Source organism: Peromyscus leucopus, chromosome 1, assembly GCF_004664715.2.
Source record: "Peromyscus leucopus breed LL Stock chromosome 1, UCI_PerLeu_2.1, whole genome shotgun sequence".
Lineage (NCBI taxonomy): Eukaryota > Metazoa > Chordata > Mammalia > Rodentia > Cricetidae > Peromyscus > Peromyscus leucopus.
The window spans coordinates 105,117,745-105,139,873 of NC_051063.1; the positions used below are offsets into that span (position 1 = coordinate 105,117,745).

Sequence of the window (22,129 nt, forward strand, 5' to 3'; positions counted from 1 at the left end):
TGTTTATTGAGTGGACACACATATAGGTAAATATGACCAAATGTAATATTTTATTGCATATTTTTCTGTTTATTTTTTATTGCCTTTTCGGTTTAATTGTGGTATATTAAATTTCTTACCATAATTTCTCCTTAAAATTTTGCTTGTTTGCTGTGTTGTAGGTTCATATAAATTCATAACTGTTATCTTTTAATGAATATTTTGTGTTTTTAAGTAAGTAAGGAAGTACACTAGTTTCCTTTCTGTTATAAAATGCTGGCCCAAACCAAGTGAGGGTAGAGAGGGGGTTATTTTAAAAGCCTGTGGAAGCAGGCACTGAAGCAGAAACCACGGAGGAATGCTGCTTGCTGGCTCAGTACAGACTCCCACTTAGTTAGCTTCCTATACAGCCGAGGACCACCTGCTCAGAGTCTGGTGACTGCATGTTCCTCCAGTGGGCTGGGTCCTCCTGCATCAGCTCACAGTCAAGACCATCTTCCACAGACATCCAGGAGGACTTTTTCAAGAGGGGCACCACTGAGTGCTTTTTGTAGGAGGGGAGAGAGATTAGCCTTAATGTTGGAAGCACTGCCCCTTTAATCATTAAATAATTTCTCCTTTTACTCCTATTCAAGTGTCTCTTCCATCTTTGCCATGCATCTGTGGTGCTGTGTTAAGCAGACCATTAGATCCACAGTTGCCTACCTCAGTTGTAGAATAGATAATGCCAATTGTAATGTTGTTGTGAAAGTTTCACTGACAGATGTGTGAAATATCTTACCTGTAATAGGATTTCAGTACATGCATTTGAAGTACTTTTTTTTTTTTTTAAAGATGTTTTTGTGATGAGTGTTTGGCCTGCAGGTGTTTGTACATAACATGTGTGTCTGGTGCCTGTGAAGATCTGAAGATGGCTTGGGTCCCTTGGAACTGGAGTTACAGATGGCTGTGAGCCACTGTGTAGGTTCTGGGAACTAAAGCCAGGTTCTCTGGAAGAGCAGCTGATGTTCCTAACTGCTGCACCATCTCCAGCCCCTGAAGTACTTTTTCAAAAGGAGTTTTGCTATCTTTTCGCTTCTTCCTTCTCTCTTTTTAAGCACAGACTTTTAAATGCACGTGCTTGTAAGTGGAATGTGCTTTGGGTGTGCCTGGAACGGTCGTCAGGTCCTGAAGTGGGTGAGGGTGATAGATTGTCTTCCACACTGAGAGCAGGGTGTCGTCTTAGTGCAGGGAGAGCTTGATGTCACCCTGTTTAAGTGTCTTCTTTATTCTTCAGTATCCTTTCTTTTGGAAATATTTGAGACAACTGAAAAAGGACAAAGGGCTTTTGAAGAACTTAGTTTTTCTAGAAGCAACAGTGGTAGAGTTATCAGTAAACAAAACTATTACTATAGTCAGAGCACTAAACATCTAGGGGTACAAGCTTTTGTCATATTTACAGAAATGAAGTGGGTACCCCTCTACCCTTTTGAAAATAGATTCTTGCTTTGTAGCCCAGGCTATTCTTGGATTTATGCTTGCAGGGATTCCAGGCATGTACCGCCATGCTTGGCTCTTCCTTTTTGATAACATTTAAGACTTACCTATTGTTCCTGTTCAAAACCAGCTTGGTCTACATAGTGAATTCCAGGAGAGCTCTATACTGAGACTCTGTATCAAAAAACAAACAAAACATAATTTTTTAATGTGATTTATAATGTGGTAGTCAGTGGTAGGACATTGCTATGGTTTCTTCTTACAAAACCCTATTTAAAAGTATTTTCCTTTTCCTCCAGAGTTTATATTCAGAGCACCAATCAAATTAAGCAAGCCTGGAGAACTTCGTGAGGAATATGAATGCCTAAGAAAGGTACAGTGTACATATTAGCACAATGTTTATTTTTTTCAAGTTAATTGAAATATTGATGTTAAAGAATGCTTACTTTTGATTCATTGGGTCTTTAAGAATTTACAGTTCATAGTCTATCTTTCTACATATTATTCTATATCAGCCTATATAGATTTAAAGCTACACTTGAAGTAAACTTAGCTAAGAACACTTTTGAGTTATCTTTTCACAGATGAAAGTGTAGCTTATAGGGGCCATCACACTCTACCAAGAAAAGTGCTCTTGACACTTAGCACAGCTCTTGCTAATAATTGTGTTATTCTTCTTTGCAAGCACGTCTAGTTACTTGTAGCTACTGTTATTTTTGTAGCTTTTACTTTAGTAAGTACTCCAGGAGAGTTATAATGGAGGCCATAGGGCATATGAAACATTCTCTTTGTTACAAAATATTTACTACTCAGGAAGCTTTTAGTTGTGTTATCATAATCTTTTTTTTTCCCCCAAATATTGGCGATTGAACTGAGGGAATGGCGGATATACTCTGCCACTGAGCTCCAGCCTGCAACTGTTGCTTTTTTTGTTTTAATTTCAAACTAATTGTCTGAGACTGGCCTGTAGAAGTTTGATGTCAACCCTCCCTAGTCCTCCTCCTGCATTACCACTGCTTACCCGGGCTTGTAAATACTTAGGTAATGATTCTGCATGTGGGCATTTACTTTGTAAAGGTGAATGATCTACTTAATCAGAATTGGGCACTGTCATAGATTAGAGGCAAGATGAAGTGATTGTTGTTCTCAGAGTGACAAATGCCAGGAAGAAGCGGCTCCAGGAGGAAAGGGTTTGTTTTGTCTCACAGTATGGAAGGATACAGTCACTCATGGTGGAAAGGGCATGGCTGCAGGTGGCCATGTGGTGACAGAAGCATGGGGCAGCTGCTTGCTCATACTTCTACAAGAAAGACAGGAAGTAAAGCTGGCTAGACACAGCAGCAGCTCATTTCTTCCATCTAGCCAAGTGATACACACACACACACACACACACACACACACACACACACACACACACATACACACACACACACACACACACACAGTGTAAATGAAATGATATATTTTTATTATTCAGATATTTATTGAGCACTTGGTATGAGTCACTGGCAATCGAGTGTAGAAGAAGACTCATACAGTCCTTGCCTTCAGGGAGATTCCTTTGTAGGGGTAAGACAAGAAATAAGCAATCATGACTGAACATGATAAGGCAGTCTGAAGTCAGAAAGCAGTGGGAGGGAACATAGAGCAGCTTTGGAAAGAGTGGTTAGGGACGTTATTTCAGAGGCAAGACAGTCTTGAAGGAAGCAAATCAGGTAAAGCATGAGAAGCCCCCAGAGGCCTAGAGACCAGCAGTCTGGCTTGTTCAGTGCGCAGGGACCTCAGTGTGTCTGATGCATACAAACGGGAGCAGGGCAAAAACAGGTGAGAGGTGCTAGGAAACGAGTTGAGAGATGTTGAAGGGCCAGGTCAAAGAAGATGGAGTTAACCTGGTAAAGAGCCTAATGGGATGTGGGCAGTGGAATCTTACATGTAACGTTAAAGCATCTCTGGTTACTGAGTTAGAAATAGAATAGGCCAACAAGTCCGGAATTGTATTTATTGTAAATAGTAGAAACTCTAAATAACTCAAAGTAGGTAAGAATAGATTTTTTTCCGTTTGTTCTTGCCATAAAAACAAATAAAATGACTATGTGAGTTGATGTAAGTATGTTAACTATCTTACTGGCTATGCATATCCCATGATATCATGCTACATACACCTTCAATACACCAGTAGAAAATTATTTTAAAGCTAATAAGGCTTTTATTATCCTCTGGTAACACAAACATGGGAGAAAGGTAGTTCAGGGCAGAGCACAGCAGCAATTATGACCCAGGGCTCTGAATTACTTTGTTTTTTCTGTTTACATATCTCCACAAGTGCTGTTTCCTTGTGTGAGCTGGGTGATCCTGCTAGAGACACATCTATTGGGTGAATTGGGTCCTTTGAAGGAGCTTTCCCTGACTCATCAGAATTTTAAATTCTAATGTCACAGATCCCTGTTGCTAGGGAGCCTGGGAAATTTAGCATTTTAGCAGGTGCACTAATTTCCTGAGTAACATCAGGATTTCTTTAGTAAGAAAAGAGAGCATGGCCTGGCTGAGAACTTGCAGTATCTGCCTCATACAATAGAAATAAGACCAATAAGAATACTTCTTGTTGTAAGCAATGTTAAGTTAAGCCACTGTTAAAGTTTTACCAGAAGTTTGGTAGAAGGGGTACAGTAAATTAGAAGATGTGTATAAGGAAGGTAATATAGTTGCATGTGGTTGTTTTGTTTTAAATACAAGTCTTACTGTGTAGCCCAGGTTGGTCTTGTACTTGGTCCTTCAGCCTCCCAAGAAGGTGAAATTATAGGTATGTGGCACTGTGCCCACTAGTTATTAAGGCTTTGGGTCGTGGATCTAGGTTTATTAAAGAAGGGAGTTAAAAGCATAATGGGAGTAAAGCTGAAAAGCTAGGATGTGGTGGTCTAAATGTGGAAGGCTGAAAGGGACAGTGATTTCAGGAAGCGCGCTCTGTGTATGTGTGTGTTATATATATAAAAAATATGTGTTTGTGTCTGTGTATGGGTATGTGCATGTGAATGTAGGTGCCTGCAGAGACCAGCAATCAGAGGCATCCTTGCTCCTGGAACAGGGTTGCACATAGTCACGAGCCTTTTGACATGGATTCTGGGAACTGAACTTGGGTCTTCTGCAAGAGCAGCAAGTGCTTTAACTGTTGAGCTAACTCTTTGATTTCTGAAGCTGTATTTTTAAAAATCCCTTTCACTATCTTTCTGCTTGAAACTATAAAATAGAACCTGTTTTACTAAAACTTGAACATTTCACTCAATCTATTTGGATATATATATATTCCAACCTAGGGAGTTTAAAACATGTTCTGTCATATCACAGAAGCAGCAGCTTGTTGACCTATTTTAAAATGTTTTTCCTATAATGTTTTTAAGTACAAATGTTTATTCAGTTGTTGCTTATCTAATCCTAGAGCCTCTTCTTTTTGAACAGTGACTTATGTAACAATATCCTTGGCTTGTGATAGGACTGGATGCATTTTAAGATTTCTAGTGTTCTTATGTCTATTCTATCTGCTATTTTTTCCTCCAGAACATTACATACTGTTTGAGAAAATGCCCATTTCTGACATGTGCTGGTGTTCCTCTTTCTAGAGACAGAGAAATAGTGCAAGGCCTTATTATCTAAGGGCAGGCAAATGCCTGGTACAGGAGAAGAAAACCCCTAAGAGAGTGCACTTTAGTCCTCACTACAACGCCAGGGAAGACATCTCTCTAGGCTGGATGCTCAGACTTAAAGAGTATTAGTTAAGGTTGTAGTCCCCTATTGCTATTTGCATCTACACAGATGGGAAACAGCTTTTTCAAGGAATGTACTTTCTGGAGAAACTAACACACATAGGAAAATTCAGAGGGTGACCAAATTTAGAGGAGCAAGTTATTCAGGTTACTTATGAAATGTGATAGTTTGCCTTGCTACTTTCATATTTATGAGACAGGATCAATACTTATAAGATTACTATATTAATATAGTGGTTTTTATGGCTTAGAGAATAATTTAAACAAAATCATCTCAATGTTACTTGCAAACCAAACAAAGGAATCATCTATCTGTAACTATTTAGCCTCTAGTATAAATAAAATACTTTGTTAAACTATCTGATTAATTAGGCTTTGTAGTAGTTTGAATGAAAATGGCCCCATTGCCTCATAGGGACTGGCACTATTGGGAAGTGTGTTGTTGTTGGAGGAAGTGTGTCACTAGGGGTGGACTTTGAGGTCTCAGAAGCTCAATCCAGGCCTCGTGTGTCTTAGTCTCTTCCTGCTGCCTATGAATCCAGATGTAGAACTCCCAGCTCCTCTCCAGCGCCATGTCTGCTTGCATACCACCATGCTTCCCACCATTATGATAATGGACTAAACCTCTCAACTGTAAGCCAGCCCCAATTGATGTTTTCTTTTATAAGAGTTCCTGTGGTCATGATATCTCTTCACAGCAATAAAACCCTAACTAAAACAGAAGTTGGTACCGGGTAATGGGGTATTGCTTTGACAGGCCCAACCATGCTTTTATTCGGAGGAATTTGAACTTTGGGTTAGAAAAGCAGTTAAATGTTTTAAGTGGGGCTTAATGGACCATCCTAATAGGAACATGGAAGACGGTGGTGCTCAAGATGACTTAACTATGGGGCCCAGCTCAAGAGGTTTCAGAGGAGAGAACTACTAATATGTGGCTGAGAGACCTTGGCTGTTTTTGCCCTTGTCCAAAAATCTGCCTGAGGCTAAGATGAAGAGTTATGGATTAACAGCTTTGGCAGAGGACATTTCAAAACAACCTTAGTATTAGCTGTGTTGCTTGGTTATTAGTGGTCAGTCTTATGCAGATCTGTAATGAAAAGGAGCAAGCTGAGCAAGGAAAAATACAAACTATAGAGTGTGAGGAGAAAAGGAGCACTAGGAAAAAGTTTAAAGAAAAGCCTGATGCTAAATGGAATAAAGGGAATGATGACCTCAGGGCAAGACCCCACCAGCTAAGCTTCCAACTTGTGAAAGGAATTGAAGAACAGCTTAGGTCCATGCATGGTGGTACACACTGTAATCCTAGTACTCAGGAGACAGAGGCAAGCAGAGCTCTGAGTTAAAGGGCAACCTGGTCTACAATTTGAGTTTCTGGACAGCCAAGCTTAGGCAGTGAAGGAACCATTGAAAACAGAAAGCTGGTAAAGATATAATTGAGCAAGGAGGGCTTGTTCAGCCCTGGCAAGCAGCAGAACTTCCAGCTGAGGCCTGTGGTTCTGGCTTTAGAGTCAAGCATAGAAGAAGGGCATTATAGAATATCCCTCAATAACTAAGGAAAGTCACTGAAGCTAGGCATGTGTCAGGGGTGTCCCTGCATGGAGGCCTAGAGAGGCCATTGTGTGAAGCTGTGAAGGGCAATCCTGGATTGCCTTGGAGACTCCAAAATGTTGGAGATGCCAGTGCTGTGGAATATCTGCCAAGGAGAGCTGCTGACAGGCAGTGAACCAGCTCAAAAGAGAGAATTGTTGCAGTTCACAAAGCAGAAAGGAGTTGGAGAACTGAAGAGGGTTTTGACATCAGACATGGAGTTTGGAGTTTGCCCAGCTGGTTTTCAGTCTTGCTTTGGTCCAGTATTTCCTTATTCTGTTCCCTTTCCTCCACTTTGGAATGGTAGTGTATATCCTGTGCCATTGTATGTTGGAAGTATGTGATCTGCTTTTTCATTTTGATTTTACAGGGGATTACAATTAAGAAATTGCATGAGTCCCAGAAGAGACTTTGAATTTTGGACTTTTAAACAACGTTGAGACTATTGTAGACTATGGAGACTTTCGAAGTTGGACTAAATGCATTTTGCATTATGATACAGCTATAAGCCTTTGGGGGGCCAGGAAGTGGAATGTTACCATTGAATGAAAATGGCTCCATAGACATAATTCTTTATTGATTCTTTGGGAGTTTCACATCATGCACCCCAGTCCTGATTGCCTCCCAGTCCCTCCATGCCCTCCTCTCACCCCTACAGCATGACCCCCCCAAAATTAATTTAAAGCAAAACAAACAACTACCTCATTCCCCTGTCTTTTTAACGCCTCTTCATTTATCCTAGTGGCATTGGGAGCTGTGGTGTGTCACACAGTATACCTTTTTGTCCAATCAACCCCACCCACATATATTCATTGCAGTGAGTCACTGGTCTAGTTCAAGGATTCTGGCACACTACCATCACTGGGCTCTCACCGAAACTCCTGTCGGACATCCCGCTGTTGGCCGGAGTCATGGAGATCCTGCAGTTATTGTTCCGTGGAACCAGTCCTTCCATGAACTCCAGTGGGTCACAGATGTAGGGGATGTTAGTGTGGGCCAAACCAAGGCCCAGAGTGTGGGTCTAGGTGGTAGCTGAGCTGGTTGGTCTAGGCCATTGGGACCGCCCCCTTCAGGCAAGGGGCAGACCTGAGCTGAGCCATCTTTATAGCCCTTTTAAAATACATGTAAAAGTCTCACTTTTTTTTTTTTTTTTTTTTAAAGAAACAAGGTCTCTCTGTGTATCCATAGGTGTCCTGGAACTTAATATGTATACCAGGCTGTCCTCAAACTCATAGAAATCTGTCTGCCTCTGGCTCTGAATGCTGGAATTAAATATGTGTGCCACCACGCCCAGTTCACTGACCCTTTCTATAATTAAGAACCTACTTGTTTATCTCAGGCTTCTAAAAAATGCAGATATTTGTCAAATGACATGTATTATATAGTTAATATTAACCTAAGCTGAAAGACAATATTGCAGAGTCAACTGCCCGACTTCAAATCCTGCTTTTGCTACTTACTAATATGTGAATTTAGGCAAGCTACCGAATCTTTGTATTACCATAGTCTCTAGTTTACCCTTATTGTGAAATACTGTTGGCACATGGAAATCCATATATAAGTATCAATTATTCTTATTAGAATTAAAAGTAATGAGTTGTTCCAAGTTGCTGCCCCCCCGCCCCCGTAAGAAAGGAAAGACTTTCAGAAGTTGTAGTTGGAAACGGGAGAGCTAGTGCTGTGTAGACCAGGTGAATAGCCTCTCCCTTAGAACAATGATGTTGAGCATCTTTCCTTGTGTTTCTTGTGTTCTGTATGTTACATTAGATGTTATATCTGTGCATTTTTTTTTGGCCAGTTTTCAAATTTTTCTTAATCTTGTAAGATTTTTGTATAGTCTAGACTTCATTCTTTCCATGGGTATATACTCTGGATCATAAGCTCTGGCTATAGGCCATTTTCTTAATTAGTGATTGATGAGGGAGGGTCCAGCCCATTGTGGGTGGTGCTATCCCTGGACTACTATCCTGGGTTCTCACGAAAGCAGGCCGAGCAAGTCATGAAGAGCAGTTCAGCAAGCAGCACTCCTCCATGGTCTCTGCATCAGCTCCTGCCTCCAGGTTCCTGCCCTGCATGAGTTCCTGCTCTCACTGCTTTTGATGAGAACTGTCACATGGAACTGTGAGGGAAATGAACCCTTTCCCTCCCAAGCTGCCTTTGCTCATGATGTTTCATCACAGCAATAGTAACCTAACTAAGACAACCAATATATTGATATTTTTCAAAATATAAAAACAGAATAAAAAACAAACCCACAAACCTTACTCTTCAAATCTGTTACTAAAGAAATAAAAAGGCAAAACAAAGATTAGGAGAAAATATTCTCAGAACGTGTATCTAACAGTGAATTTGTATCCAGTGAAATATAGCCGAAATTCTTGTACATGCTAATAACATAATAAGTAAATAAGCAAAAGTATAAAAAGGCAAAAGGTTTGAAGAGATATTTCACAAAAGAGCATAGCCTATTAAGGACATGAAAAGACAGCGTATTTAGCCATCAGGGAAATACTAATTAAAACCACAGAGAACAGCACCTTACATCCTCTCCCATGGCTGAAAAGACTAAATGTAAGAAAGAATGTGAGCCTCAGGAACAGCTGGAACTCCGTGCCTTGCAGGTAGAGCTTTACAGTGAAGTACCTATCATGGAAAGCATTTACTCAGTAGCTTATATATTTCAACCTGCACTTTCTAGTATTTGAATAGAATTTAAAAGTGAGGTATGTTCGTGCAGTGAAATAGGTCTTACTAATATAAAGGAATATCTAATAAACTCAGTTATATGAATAAGTCTCAAAAACAAACTGAATGAACAACTGACATAGAGAATTGTAGGGCTGTGTGTGCGTGTGTGCGCGCACACACACTCACAGAGGCCAGGGGGTGTTTTATTTTATGGAGCTGGACTTAGAGGCAGTTGTGAGCTGCCTGTCAGTGCTGGGAATGGCAGCAAGCTCTGCTAACAACTGCCAAGCCATCGCTCCAGCCCTAACATGATTGATTAAAAAAAATCAGTCATGGTGGTGCATGCTTTTAAATCCCAGTGCTCAGAAGCAGAGACAGGGGGTTCTTTGTGAGTTCAAGTACAGTCTGGTCCACATAGTGAGTTCCAGGCCACTCAGAGTTGCACAGTGAGACTCAGTCTCAAAAAAAAAAAAAAAAAAAAAAAAAAAAGGGTCAGTTGAAAGTAGATTCTCAAGACCTTATGGTATGTGAAACTGCTTAAATGAAACAGAAAAAGCACTTTGCATGCAATTAAGACTGAACAGTGGTACAGATAGGGGTTTTCTGTGTTTAGGCTCTGTGGGAAGGAAATGATGTATATATGCACACAGGTATGCTGTAGTTGTCCATTGTCTTTTGCAGAAACGAGGTAATTTATAAAGACAGAGGATTACTTGGAGGCAGCACAGTCCGTAAACATGGTCCTTGCATCTGCTAATTATTTGGTGAGGGCTTTCCCCTGTGTTGTGACATGACAGAGGCCGTTGCATAGTGTGATGGCTCGAGTGAGATGTCCCCTTAGTCATTTGAATGGTTGGTGGCACTGTTTGGGGAAGCTTGGGAGGCAGGGCATTGCTAGGAGTATGTCCCTGGGGTGAGGATTTGAGGTTTACAAGCCCCATGCCTTTCCTATTGCTCTACTTCCTGATGGTTTAAGATGTGAGCTCAGTTTCCATCTCCAGCTGTCATGCCTCCTCTCTGCCATCATGGACCCCCACTCTAACCACAGCCCCCAAAAAACTCTTCTTAAGTTGCCTTGGTCATGGTGTTTTATCACAGAAAAGTAACTAAGACACATGTTAAGACAGCAAGTGTGCTAGCAGAGCACATCTCCTCATTACGAAGTCACTAATGTGATCAGAAGGACCCTGCCCTCGTGACTGCATCAAATCCTAATCTCTCAGAGCCATGTCTTCAAATACCATTACCATGCAAATATGAGGGTTACATTTCTAACACATGGACTTTGGTGAATACATCTAAGCTGAAACACACAGACATATATGTGTGTATATTTTATCCTGACAGTCCTCATATCCAAAGTATATATATAACTCTTACTAGCAGGGCAGAGATGTGAATATCCATGCCAAGAAGAGAATGTACAAGTAGTGAGCTTAGGAAAGGTGCTCTGCAGGGTTGTTATCAGAGGAGATAATGCAGATTAGAGTCAGAATGCAGTACCAACCCACAGGATGGCAAAAATAGAGTACTGAGTGGTAGAGAATCTGGGAGCGACTGTTGGCCTCCTACACTGAGGGGCTGCAGGTGGGAGTGTAGTTTGATAACTAACTTGAAAAGCTGGCAGCATGCCCATATCTTATGACTCACAGTTTCTTCAGATACTATTTTGTGGTATGCACATACCTAGTCATTCTTGAAATCAGCTTATTTCTAAATAGCCACAGACTAGAATGTCTCCAGATATCTATGAATAACAGAATGGTTAAATTGTTTTAAAATCAAACAATAGAATACAAAAAACAAAATGAGAAGGAACACAGATAAGTTTCACAGAGTGATCAGTGAAGGATGACAGTCAAAAAAGCATAAAACTCCATGTATGTGAAATTCAAAACTAGGCCAAGTATAGTGAGTGGCACATGCCTGTACTCCTAGCATTTGAGAAACTGAGGTAGTAGCCTGGAGAGTTAAAGGCCAGCTTGGGCTCTAAAATGAGATGCTGCCCCTTCCACACACACACCCCCCCAAAGCAAGTAGATAAAATGATTTTTAATAGAACCAAACAGGGCTGGCAAAAAAAAAAAATTCAATGAAGTGATTCCTAATGATACTTTGCTATACTCATAGATCAGTGCCTAGCCTGATTGTCATCAGAGAGGCATCATCTAGCAACTGATGGAAGCAGATTTAGAGACCCACACCCACAGCCAAACATTAGGTGGAGCCAAGGGAACCCCACAGGAGAGGCAAGGGGAAAGATTATAGGAGCCAGAGGGGTTGAGGACACCAAAAGAACATGGTCCTCAGAATCAACTAAGCAGGGCTCAAAGAGGCTCACAGAGACTGAAGTGACAGTCATGGACTCTGTATGGGTCTGAGCTAGGTCTGCTGCATAGATGTTCTGGTTGTGTAACTTGTTTTCTTGTGGGACTCCAGGAATAGGGGGTGTCTCTGATTCTTCTGCCTGCTCTTGGGACCCTTTTCCTCCTACTTGGTTGCCTCGTCCAGCCTTGATATGTCTGGTCTTATTGTAATTTGTTATGCCATTTTTTGTTGATATACCTGCTCTTTTTTGAAGGGAAATGGAGGAGGAGTGGATCTGGAGAGAGAGGAGGAGGTGTGGGGGGAGGGAGAGCGATGCTGGGAGGAGTGGAGGGAGGGAAACTGCTGTCGGGATGTAATATTTGAGAGAATTTTAAAAAAAAGGAAAAAATAAGGGTTTTTGTTGTTATTTTAAAGAAACCCAGATTGTTGTTACTTTGGGATAAGGAATTGGTCCAGGGAACAGCTACAGGTTGGAGTTCCCACAACCCACTTCTTAAGTACAGCTAGTTTACTAGAATGCTTCCTGAAACTCAAGGAACCTCCTGTGTTCACCTATTCGACACCAAAGTTTTACCCACACAAACAAATGAAGATATGAGCGGGGCAAGTCCTGTGGAGACAGTCTGTCGCATGGTCTCTAGATGCACCATCCTCTGTGTGCTACCCAAAGCTGTTAGATCCTTTCGTGGAGTCTTAGAGGTGTGAGTGAAACAAACATGGGAAACTGTACAAATGTCATGGACACTGAGGCTGAGGTCTTAGCTCAGCACCTGGCACACAATTAGCAAATAACAATTACTATAATGCTAAAACCTGATCACTTTGGGGCCATTCTTTGCCTCTGTATCCCCTGAAAAGTAAAGTGCCCATCAGTGTGGCTGTTGTCAGTTGCTAAACAAGAGTCTCTGAGATGGTAGAAGACATGAATTCTTTCTTCCCTGTGGCCGGGAGCACTGACATCAGTTTTGTTTCCTGTTTGTGGATTTGCTCTTCTTCCTGTATTGTCTCATTTGAAGTGGATAGAGCTGGGAGTCCATCTCATTTGAATCTCCTCCTTGCATAATGTTGTGTGTGGTATTTTCTGCTTATAGACAACCACTTAAAGCAGGTTCAGTGTCTTAGAGACTAATTCAGGCTTACAGGAATCAGACACATAGAAATCATAAAAATAAGGCTAAGCAGGCACTGTGGGCTATTATTATTATTATTATTTAAACCTAGACACAACATCCTATCAAAAGTATGTTTTTAACCAGGCATGATGGTGCAAGTGTGTAATGCCAGCTCTTAGGAAGCCAAGGGAGGAGCATCCTGAGCTCAAAGCTAGCCTGGGCTACATAGTGAGACCTTTTGTCATAAAACAGGGGCCAGGGTGATGACTCAGGGAGTACAGACACCTGCTGCCAAGCCTGAGCCCTTGAGGACGATCCCTGGACCCACCTGGTAGAAGGAGAGAGGAAACTCCTACAAGTTGTCTTCAACCACATGGGCACCATGGCTTGCTCGCATGCTCCTGCTTGTCTGTGCAAATGTTCACACAAAATAAATAATGCATTAATTAAAAATAAAACAACACCCTCCCTGAAACTATCCTTTTTTCCTTAGCTTTATCTTTTTATAAGAAATGAAAACTATAACTATCTTATCAGTGCTTGGAATATGTTATCTCATTTAAATTTATTAAAACATTGAGCAATAAAAATGAAATAAAAGTAGAAAGGACTGCTTGATACACTGTAAGAGCACAGTAAGATCCTCTGATAACTATTTAAAATACTTACCGTCATAGTTTTCTTAGAGGAAGGCACAGGGGGGCCTCTGTTCTGAGCTAAATAAATGATGAACCATTTACCTAAGATTGCCCAGGTTTTTATTAAAGTCCTCTTCTAGTTACATAAGACAGTGCTGTCTTTCCCAAATGAGAAGCATATATCTATGCCTTAGATTTCTTGGTAGGTTTTGTGTCTTCGTTGACCTATGTTGTGACTGGAGGATATGAACATAAAATGCAGGATGCTGGAACTGGGAGAAGTCATTGTTGTTGCTAATAAGACCCAGCCAGCTCCTCAAGTGCTCTTCTCCTGGCCCAGTACAATTATATGTAACTGATGGGGTAAGAATTTTAGGTTGAAGTTTTGTTTTTTCCTGTGTGAATAGACCTATAGATACAGCTAGCTTTTTTGGTTTGTGTTGCTTCAGAATGCGGAGTAGCACAGACTGAACTGACAACCGGGGAGCCTGCATGGGACTGACCCAGGCAGTCTGCATACATGTGACAGTGTGCAGCTTGGTCTTCTGGGGGACTCCTACCAGCAGGAATGGAGGTTTTCTCTCACTGTTTTGCTGGCTTCTGGGACCTGTTCCTCATACTGGGTCACCTTTCCCAGCCTTAATATGAGGGGAGATGCCTAGTCTTAATGCAGCTTGATATGCCATATTTTGTTGATATCCATGGGAGGCCTGCCTTTTCTGAAGGGAAATGGAGGGGGTGGGGGGGGGGGGAGGGACTTGGAGGAGAGAAGGGAGGAGAAATTGCAGTCTGCATGTAAAAATAATAATAATAATAAATCATTTAAAAACCATAACCTCAGCTGGGCGGTGATAGCGCACGCCTTTAATCCCAGCACTTGGGAGGTAGAGGCAGGTGGATCTCTGTGAGTTCAAGGCCAGCCTGGGCTACAGAGTGAGTTCCAGGAAAGGCTCAAAGCTACACAGAGAAACTGTCTCGAAAAAAAAAAAATAATAATAAATAAATAAATAAATAAATAAATAAAATTAAAAAAATCATAACCTCATCTTAGACTATATATACACACAATTGTTCATATTATATTTACTTATATATAAAGTTTATTGGGAAAATAAAGAATGCAGAGCAATTCTGTCTTACTCTGTGAAATATGTTAGGTAGAGCCAAGTAAAAGCAGATTTATGTAAAAATTGGGGTGGCCATGTCTAATGAGAGTCACCCTGGAGGATGCCACTTGTCTAGTCTAAAGAGGTTTTTAAGTCTGAGATTTCTTTAAATTCCACTGTCTGTATGATTTGTATTTTTCAGCTGAGCGAAGAGAAGTTACAAGAAGAAAAGACTTGTGAAGATCAGATCCACAAGATACTGCAGGAGGATTCAGAAATGGGGAAAAGGAAAACAGATGAACAGAAAAAAAGAGATGAGCCAGTAGTAGTGTTGAAAACAAGTCTGGAGCAGGTTAGTGGTCACCTTCTGAATGCACATCTGCTTCAGTCCAGCAGTTCAGCCAGGGATGTGGGTCTGAGAGCTTTGGTGCCAGAAATACCCATTGCCTGTGCAGCCTGAGAGTAGGGAAGCCCTTTTTGTCCAGATCATGATGGAGGAAGTAATTTTGAATGGGACAGTGGAACCTGTGGCAACCTGGGATAGTGTGCTACATGTGTTATAAATTATTATTATGCTCCCGCCCAGGGTATCCTATGCATGCAGGGAACCATGCTGGCATGTTGGGCAGATGCAGTGGCAGGCTGGCATGTGACCCACTCCATGCAGGCATGGCAGGTGGACATTCACATCCCAGAGGCTGCATCCACATGGAGAGTTTATTATAATAGAGTGGTGAAGAGGCGGAGAGACAGAGAGAGGGAGAGGAAGAGGGGCATCCAGGGGTGCATACCTCAGAGTGGAGAGAGAGAGAGAGAGAGAGAGAGAGAGAGAGAGAATCAGGTTTTTCCTTAAAAAGACTTTTTCATCAGGACACAGGGTGGCGCCAAGGGGTGGGATCAGAATATTAACATGTGATAAGGTTTGTATGTATACCATCATATTGATGTATGTGCTGGTTGTTTACATTAAACTTTAAACATCTTAGTATCCTCAGTTAGATTTCTTTAAAGCTGTATTTTACTTGCCTTTACCCTCTAGAATCCCTTACGCAGAACAATGCTTAGATATAAGTACGTCCTCAGCCGGGCGTGGTCATACACACCTTTAATCACTCCAGAGGAAGAGGCAGGTGGAGCTCTGTGATTTCAAGGCTAGTCTGGACTACAAATCTCGAGTTCCAGGACAACCAGGGTGGTTATGCAGAGAAACCCTGTCTTGAAAAACAAAAACAAACAAACAAAAAAATCTGTCCTCAATATTAAATGAGCAGTCCAAGCTTAACCAATTAGGCACATGATTGGGCCCAATCTTGCTTGAATGTTTTCATTACTATTTCCCATTGCTCATTTGTATGTGTGTAAGCACATGCATACCCTTGCACACATGTGGTGGTCAAAAGACAAACTGTGAGAGTCAGTTCTCTTTCCATCATGTGGATCCTGGGGATTAAACTCAAATGATGATGTACCTTCAGCCATCAACCTGTCTCACTGGACCACAAAAGTACTTTTTGAAAACATAATTATATTCATATGGAAAAATGACAGTTTAATATCAATTCTAGTTACAATGGTTTGAACATCTACTGATTGCTGTATATATTTTGAGTCATATCTTTTAAGTATTTTTTTATAGCCTTGTTAAATTTTCAGGTACTTTTTTAATGGTTTGAAATTAATGAAGCCTTAACATGTATGAAGATAGGCAACATAAAAGAGTAGGAAAGAGCAGGGCTGGAGAGATTGCTAGTCCTACAGAAGACCTCAGTTCGATTCCCAGCACCCACATGGTGGCTCACAGCATCCTGTAACTCCAGGGGATCTGATACCCTTTTCTGACTTTCATGGGGACCAGTCATGCATGTGGGGGACATGCAGGCCAAATATTCATACAATAAAAATAAATAAGAACAGACATCCACACACATTGCTGGGGGTGTGGTGGGGTAGAGAAAGACTAGGAGAACAGCTCTCCACAGCCAGCATTACCACTCACTGTACTCTGGCCAGGTTTCTTCCTGTCCAGCTGCTGGCTTAGTTTGTATAAAGGCATTTTTCCTGAGTTTCAGAAATAGACATTTTTTAAGCTGTCTTGGGTCATTGTATTTGCTGACTGCATATGCAGATGACATATGATTCTGGTTGTAGTCTTAATTGTCATTAATTATTATTAAAAGTATCCACTTGGAAACAGACCATGGTGACACACACCTGTAACAGCAGCACTTGGTAGGTTGAGGCAGGACAGTTACAGTTAAGCTATCCTGAGCTCTGTAGTGAGTTTTAGGCCTGCCTGGACAATATATGTAGCAAGGCTCTTTCTCAAAACAATAAGAATAAAACAAAGGCACTTGAATTTACAAATTTTTAATTCTGTACAAGATTCCGTTTAACAAGCATAAAATGCTGTGCACTCTCAATGACATGCACCTGGGAGCCTCGAAGGGCTGAAGGCTGCTGCTGCTAGTGAGATTGCCTGCGCATGGCTTAGGAGGTGGCAATAGGACGGACGGACGGACGGACGGACGCCTGCTGGTTTCACTGCGGCCCCAGCTGTGCACTGTGGTCTTGGAAGGCTGCAGCTTTGCCTCTTTCCAATCGCAATGGCCTCAGGTGAACAGTCTGAAAGCCCCCAAATCCTGAGACAGATGGCCCTTCCACGGAAGGAGCCTGCAGGTCCAGATTTTCTCCAGGAACTGTTCTCTACTACTGGTTTCATGTCACGACTGGGAGTCATAATTACTTTGCTTTGGGCACTACCATGAAGTAGAAAGCAGTTACACCAGTGCAGTTCACGTCTTTAGAGGAATCAGAAAAAACAGATCTTCAGATTCCCTTATTGGTAATAGCCAGGTTCACAACATTGTCAACGCAAAGCACAGTGAGTAAAGTCTAACCTGTTATGGATTTTTATGATCCTGCCCTTTTCTACCCTCCTAGTTCTTTTTACATTTTGGAGAACTTTTACATGTCTTTAATAGTTTTTAGACTGATGTAGGCTTGTGCTCTCAACTGCTTTAGAGACTGAAGTTGGAAGATTGCAGCGCCATGGTCTGATTGGACCTCAGAGTTCTGGGCAACTCAGTGAGACTGTTGAAAATAAAAATCCCAACAAGGGCTGGACAGTGGAGTAGAGGAGCACTTGACAGTGGAGTGGAGGAGCACTTGACAATGGAGTGGAAGAGCATTTGAATGGATGGTGGAGTAGAGGAGTACTTGACTGGACGGTGGAGTAGAGGAGTACTTGACTGGACGGTGGAGTAGAGGAGCACTTGACAGTGGAGTAGAGGAGCACTTGACAGTGGAGTGGAGGAGCACTTGACAGTGGAGTGGAGGAGCACTTGACAGTGGAGTGGAGGAGCACTTGACAGTGGAGTAGAGGAGCACTTGACTGGATGGTGGAGTAGAGGAGCACTTGACAGTGGAGTAGAGGAGCACTTGACTGGATGGTGGAGTAGAGGAACACTTGACAGTGGAGTAGAGGAGCACTTGACAGTGGAGTAGAGGAGCACTTGACTGATGGTGGAGTGGAGGAGCACTTGACAGTGGAGTAGAGGAACACTTGACTGGATGGTGGAGTGGAGGAGCACTTGACAGTGGAGTAGAGGAGCACTTGACTGGATGGTGGAGTAGAGGAACACTTGACAGTGGAGTGGAGGAGCACTTGACAGTGGAGTAGAGGAGCACTTGACAGTGGAGTAGAGGAGCACTTGACAGTGGAGTGGAGGAGCACTTGACAGTGGAGTAGAGGAGCACTTGACTGGATGGTGGAGTAGAGGAGCACTTGACTGGATGGTGGAGTAGAGGAGCACTTGACAGTGGAGTAGAGGAGCACTCGACTGGATGGTAGAGTAGAGGAGCACTTGACTGGATGGTGGAGTAGAGGAGCACTTGACTGGCATGTCACAGCCCTGGATTCAGGCCCCTGAACCAGGGAAAAAGCAAGTGTTTGGTTTTGAACAAACGATTTCATTATATTAAAATTGGGACCCAAGAGAATCTGAAATTGTCTCAATGGAAAGGCAGCCAGAGGACTCTTTGTATTAGGGGTGTGTCCCGAGGAGACGAGTCGTTACACTCTCCCACCACCACACCTCAGTGGCTCTCCGTTTCTGAGAACAGCACCCAGGTCCTTCCTTATCACGATTCTAGCTAGTCCTTCCATCCTTGAGTATGCTCCAAGACTCTTGGGAGCAGAACGGTTTGCTGCCAACATCTAACTCTGCTTTCCCTCCTAGGTACATTTTCAACAGCTTGCTGTTTGTTTCTCTGTCCAGTCAAAAAGCTGTCACCTTTAAACTGGTAGAGATTGCTCACTTCATTCATCTTCCCGTTCTCACTCCACCCTTCAGATTTGTGACTTTTACAAGATTTCATGCTCCCACTCTAGATTTTTTTAAATTTATTTATTTTTATTTGCATTGGTATTTTGCCTGCATGTGTGTCTGTGTGAGGGTGTCAGATCTCGGAGTTACAGACAGTTGTGAGCTGCCATGTGGGTGCTGGGAATTGAACCCGGGTCCTCTGGAAGAGCAGCCAGCTCTCTTACCCACTGAACCATCTCTCCAGCCCCTCATTATAGATTTTTATGTTTGTTTCTGTATGAGATTGTTGACATGTGTCTGACCCAATTAAAAACCTCCTACAATTCTTTGGCCCTCACAAGTTTCCGATGCATGCTCATGAAATTATTAAACTCAGAGCATATTCTTTCTAAGAAAGAAGGAGAGATTATCTATTATTTTTTATAATGGAAATAAAATGTTTGATTTGTTGTTTTCTTATGGTATCATTACTTCAATAATGATGTGAATTGTTGGAAAACAGAACAGTTATATTAAGGATTATAAATCAGAAGTGGAAGATTAATTATCCTACAACGTAGAAGTAACCCTACAGGCATTTTGGTAATTATCCTAATCTGCCCTGTTTTCTAAGTGCAATTAGGATTTTCAGAAAGCATTTGTAATCAGATTGGAACTCAGAAAAGTGACTTAGAGGTTGAACTTTGAAACTATAGCTCTGGTAGGTCTAATGGGAACCCCGATCTTCTCTCCTCTGTCTCCTGCCAGTGTCCTGCACGTCTCTCAGATTCAGAGAATGAAGAGCCTTCTCGGGGCCAAATGATCCAGACTCATCGCTCGGCCTTTGTTTCCAAGAACAGCTCCTACTCCTTAGCTTTCCTGGCCGGGTAAGAGACTGACAGCTGAATTCGGAGTTCCTTCATTTGAGGGATGACAGGGGCTGCTGACAAGTAGAAGGAGTAAAAAGAGGTGGGAACTGAATTTTCAAATGTAGATTACAGCCGGGCAGTGGTGGCACACGCCTTTAATCCTGATACTCTGGAGGCAGAAGCAGGTGGATTTCTGTGAGTTTGAGGCCAGCCTGGGCTACAGAGTGAGATCCAGGACAGCCAGACAGCCAGGGCTACAGAGAAACCCTGTCTTGAAAACACCATTAAAAAAGTGTTACAAAGGGGCGTGTGTGTGTGTGTGTGTGTGTGTGTGTGTGTGTGTGTGTGTGTGTGTGTGTGTTGAAAGTTAACTCCCAGTGATGTTCCTCAGGAGCCATCTACCTTATTCTTGGAGACAGGGCACCTGATTGGCCTGCAGCTGGCCAAGCAGGCCAGAGACTGCCCAGTGAGCCGAGGACCCGCTTGTCCCCACCTTCCTAGCATTAGGATTACAAGTGGTCTTTGAAACCAAACTCATTCTTCTCAGCCCTCCTGAACTTTCATAGAAACGTCATATTTACCCATTTCTGGCATCCTCTTTCTGGATGGATTCTGTTAATTTCATAGCTGCAAAGTGTCACCCTTTCTCCTGTGGAAATGAATTTTCTTCTGTTTGACAGTATCTGTAGACTTTCCCTCTGGACTTTAAAACTCTTAGAAGGGGTGAGGCCTGTGTTGAGTTTCTTTTCCTTGCCTAGATCTAACATGGGTTTCAGGAAGTTTTTAAAAACCCTGGTCAAGGAATTTCTGGATCCTTTAGCCTTTGCAAGTCCTGGGGAGAAAAAGCAAGCAAGCTTGGATGGTTGCTGGATCCTGGAGGACTAATGAAGGGCGGGCAGGTGGGCAGTCACTCGTTTGTTTAGTAGACATTTTGAAAGTGGCTGCTCCATGCTGGGCTCTGTTTTAATATAGGGACATGCAGCACAGTCTTGACCCCATTTTGTTGTCTTTTTTCCTTAAAGCTGGCCTTAGTCATCCTTCCTGCTAGGGCTCATGTTTTCTTTCCTGCCAGCACAATGTAGTTAGTAGCTCTCTTTTTTGCTGCCTCTCGGACACACATGGACTCTTCTTTCCTGGAGAAGTCATTGGTCTCTGTGTAACCAGGACAAGCTACCAAGTTTAATGACTTTGTCAGAGGTTCTGTTCTGGAAGGTCTCTGATGCAGTCAAGTCTGTTCCTGAAACCGTTGTGTATGTTCTTCTGGAGCAGTTTGGTGGCCTTTGTAAAGTGTTTTACTCTTAGGTGTCGTCCCTGGAGTAACAGTCACTCCTGTGGGGCCTTCCCTGGGTGTTTTTTTTTTTTTTGCTGTGTGATGTTTGTGGAACGGCCATTTGTCTTAGACGGTTAGCTTAGTTGATAGGCTCAGAACCCAGTAAGTGGGTAAGCCTGTGACACACACGCAGTGATGAAGATAGACTCACTGTGTGTGAGCAGAAGTACAATGTCCTTCCAGCACTGCACATCAGAGTACTTGTCACTTCCTGATTACTATACCCACTCATAGTTACAGCTTAATGATTTAAAATTCATCTGGAATAACATCCTATTTACACAGCTACAGTTCTCTTCTCATGCCTTGCTCCTTTCTTGCCTTGATTTCTCTCTATATTTATCTACTGCTTCCTCTATGTTCTATCTTCTCTCTCGTCTTAATTCTGCCTCATCTAGGTCCTTTTCATCTCGTTCTTACCCAGCTAGTACTTCCCCATCTGGCTCTTCCTCATCTTCCATCTCGTCCACACATTCTCTCTTAATCCTCCTTATCCCTCTCTGTTCTCCGTCTCTAAGTTCTCCACATTTCTCCTAAGTCTTGAAGGAATCCAGTAATAAACCCAAGCAATAGCAGTCTCCTGGTCTAGCAAGGTCACCAGGCTTGAATTCTACAGGGTCATAAAGGCAGGTAAGAATTTTCCTCAGGCAGTGACCACCAGGCTTTCTTTTACAACCCAAAATGGGGGTGGTAAAAGAGGAGGTCACCTGAGTGCTAATGACCGGTTAGTATATCAAAAAGGGGATCTATGTGCCCAGTCTACATTCCTAGAAGTGGTTAGGTAAGAAGTTAGGGGTCTATTAGTAAGGCTGTAAAAGAAAGGAGGGTCTCACCCTAAATTGCACAAGAAATAAAGCTATCCACCTGACCTAGGAGACAGGTGTTTCATTCAGCCTTGTATGCTTGATAGGCATTTTAGAGAAATACACTGTTAGGAGTTCTTTGGAAGCATAA

At 42.3% G+C, this 22,129-nt stretch overlaps 1 protein-coding gene across 1 annotated transcript in view; it reads left to right on the plus strand.

The window, feature by feature from the left end:
- The window catches only part of Rnf169 (ring finger protein 169), a 59,657-nt gene that overhangs the window by 27,275 nt on the left and 10,253 nt on the right, over positions 1–22,129 (plus strand). The window contains exons 2-4 of the mRNA XM_028877514.2: positions 1,755–1,828; positions 14,875–15,024; positions 19,745–19,863. Coding sequence (XP_028733347.1) covers positions 1,755–1,828; positions 14,875–15,024; positions 19,745–19,863 — 343 coding nt within the window. The remainder of the gene's footprint in view (positions 1–1,754; positions 1,829–14,874; positions 15,025–19,744; positions 19,864–22,129) is intronic.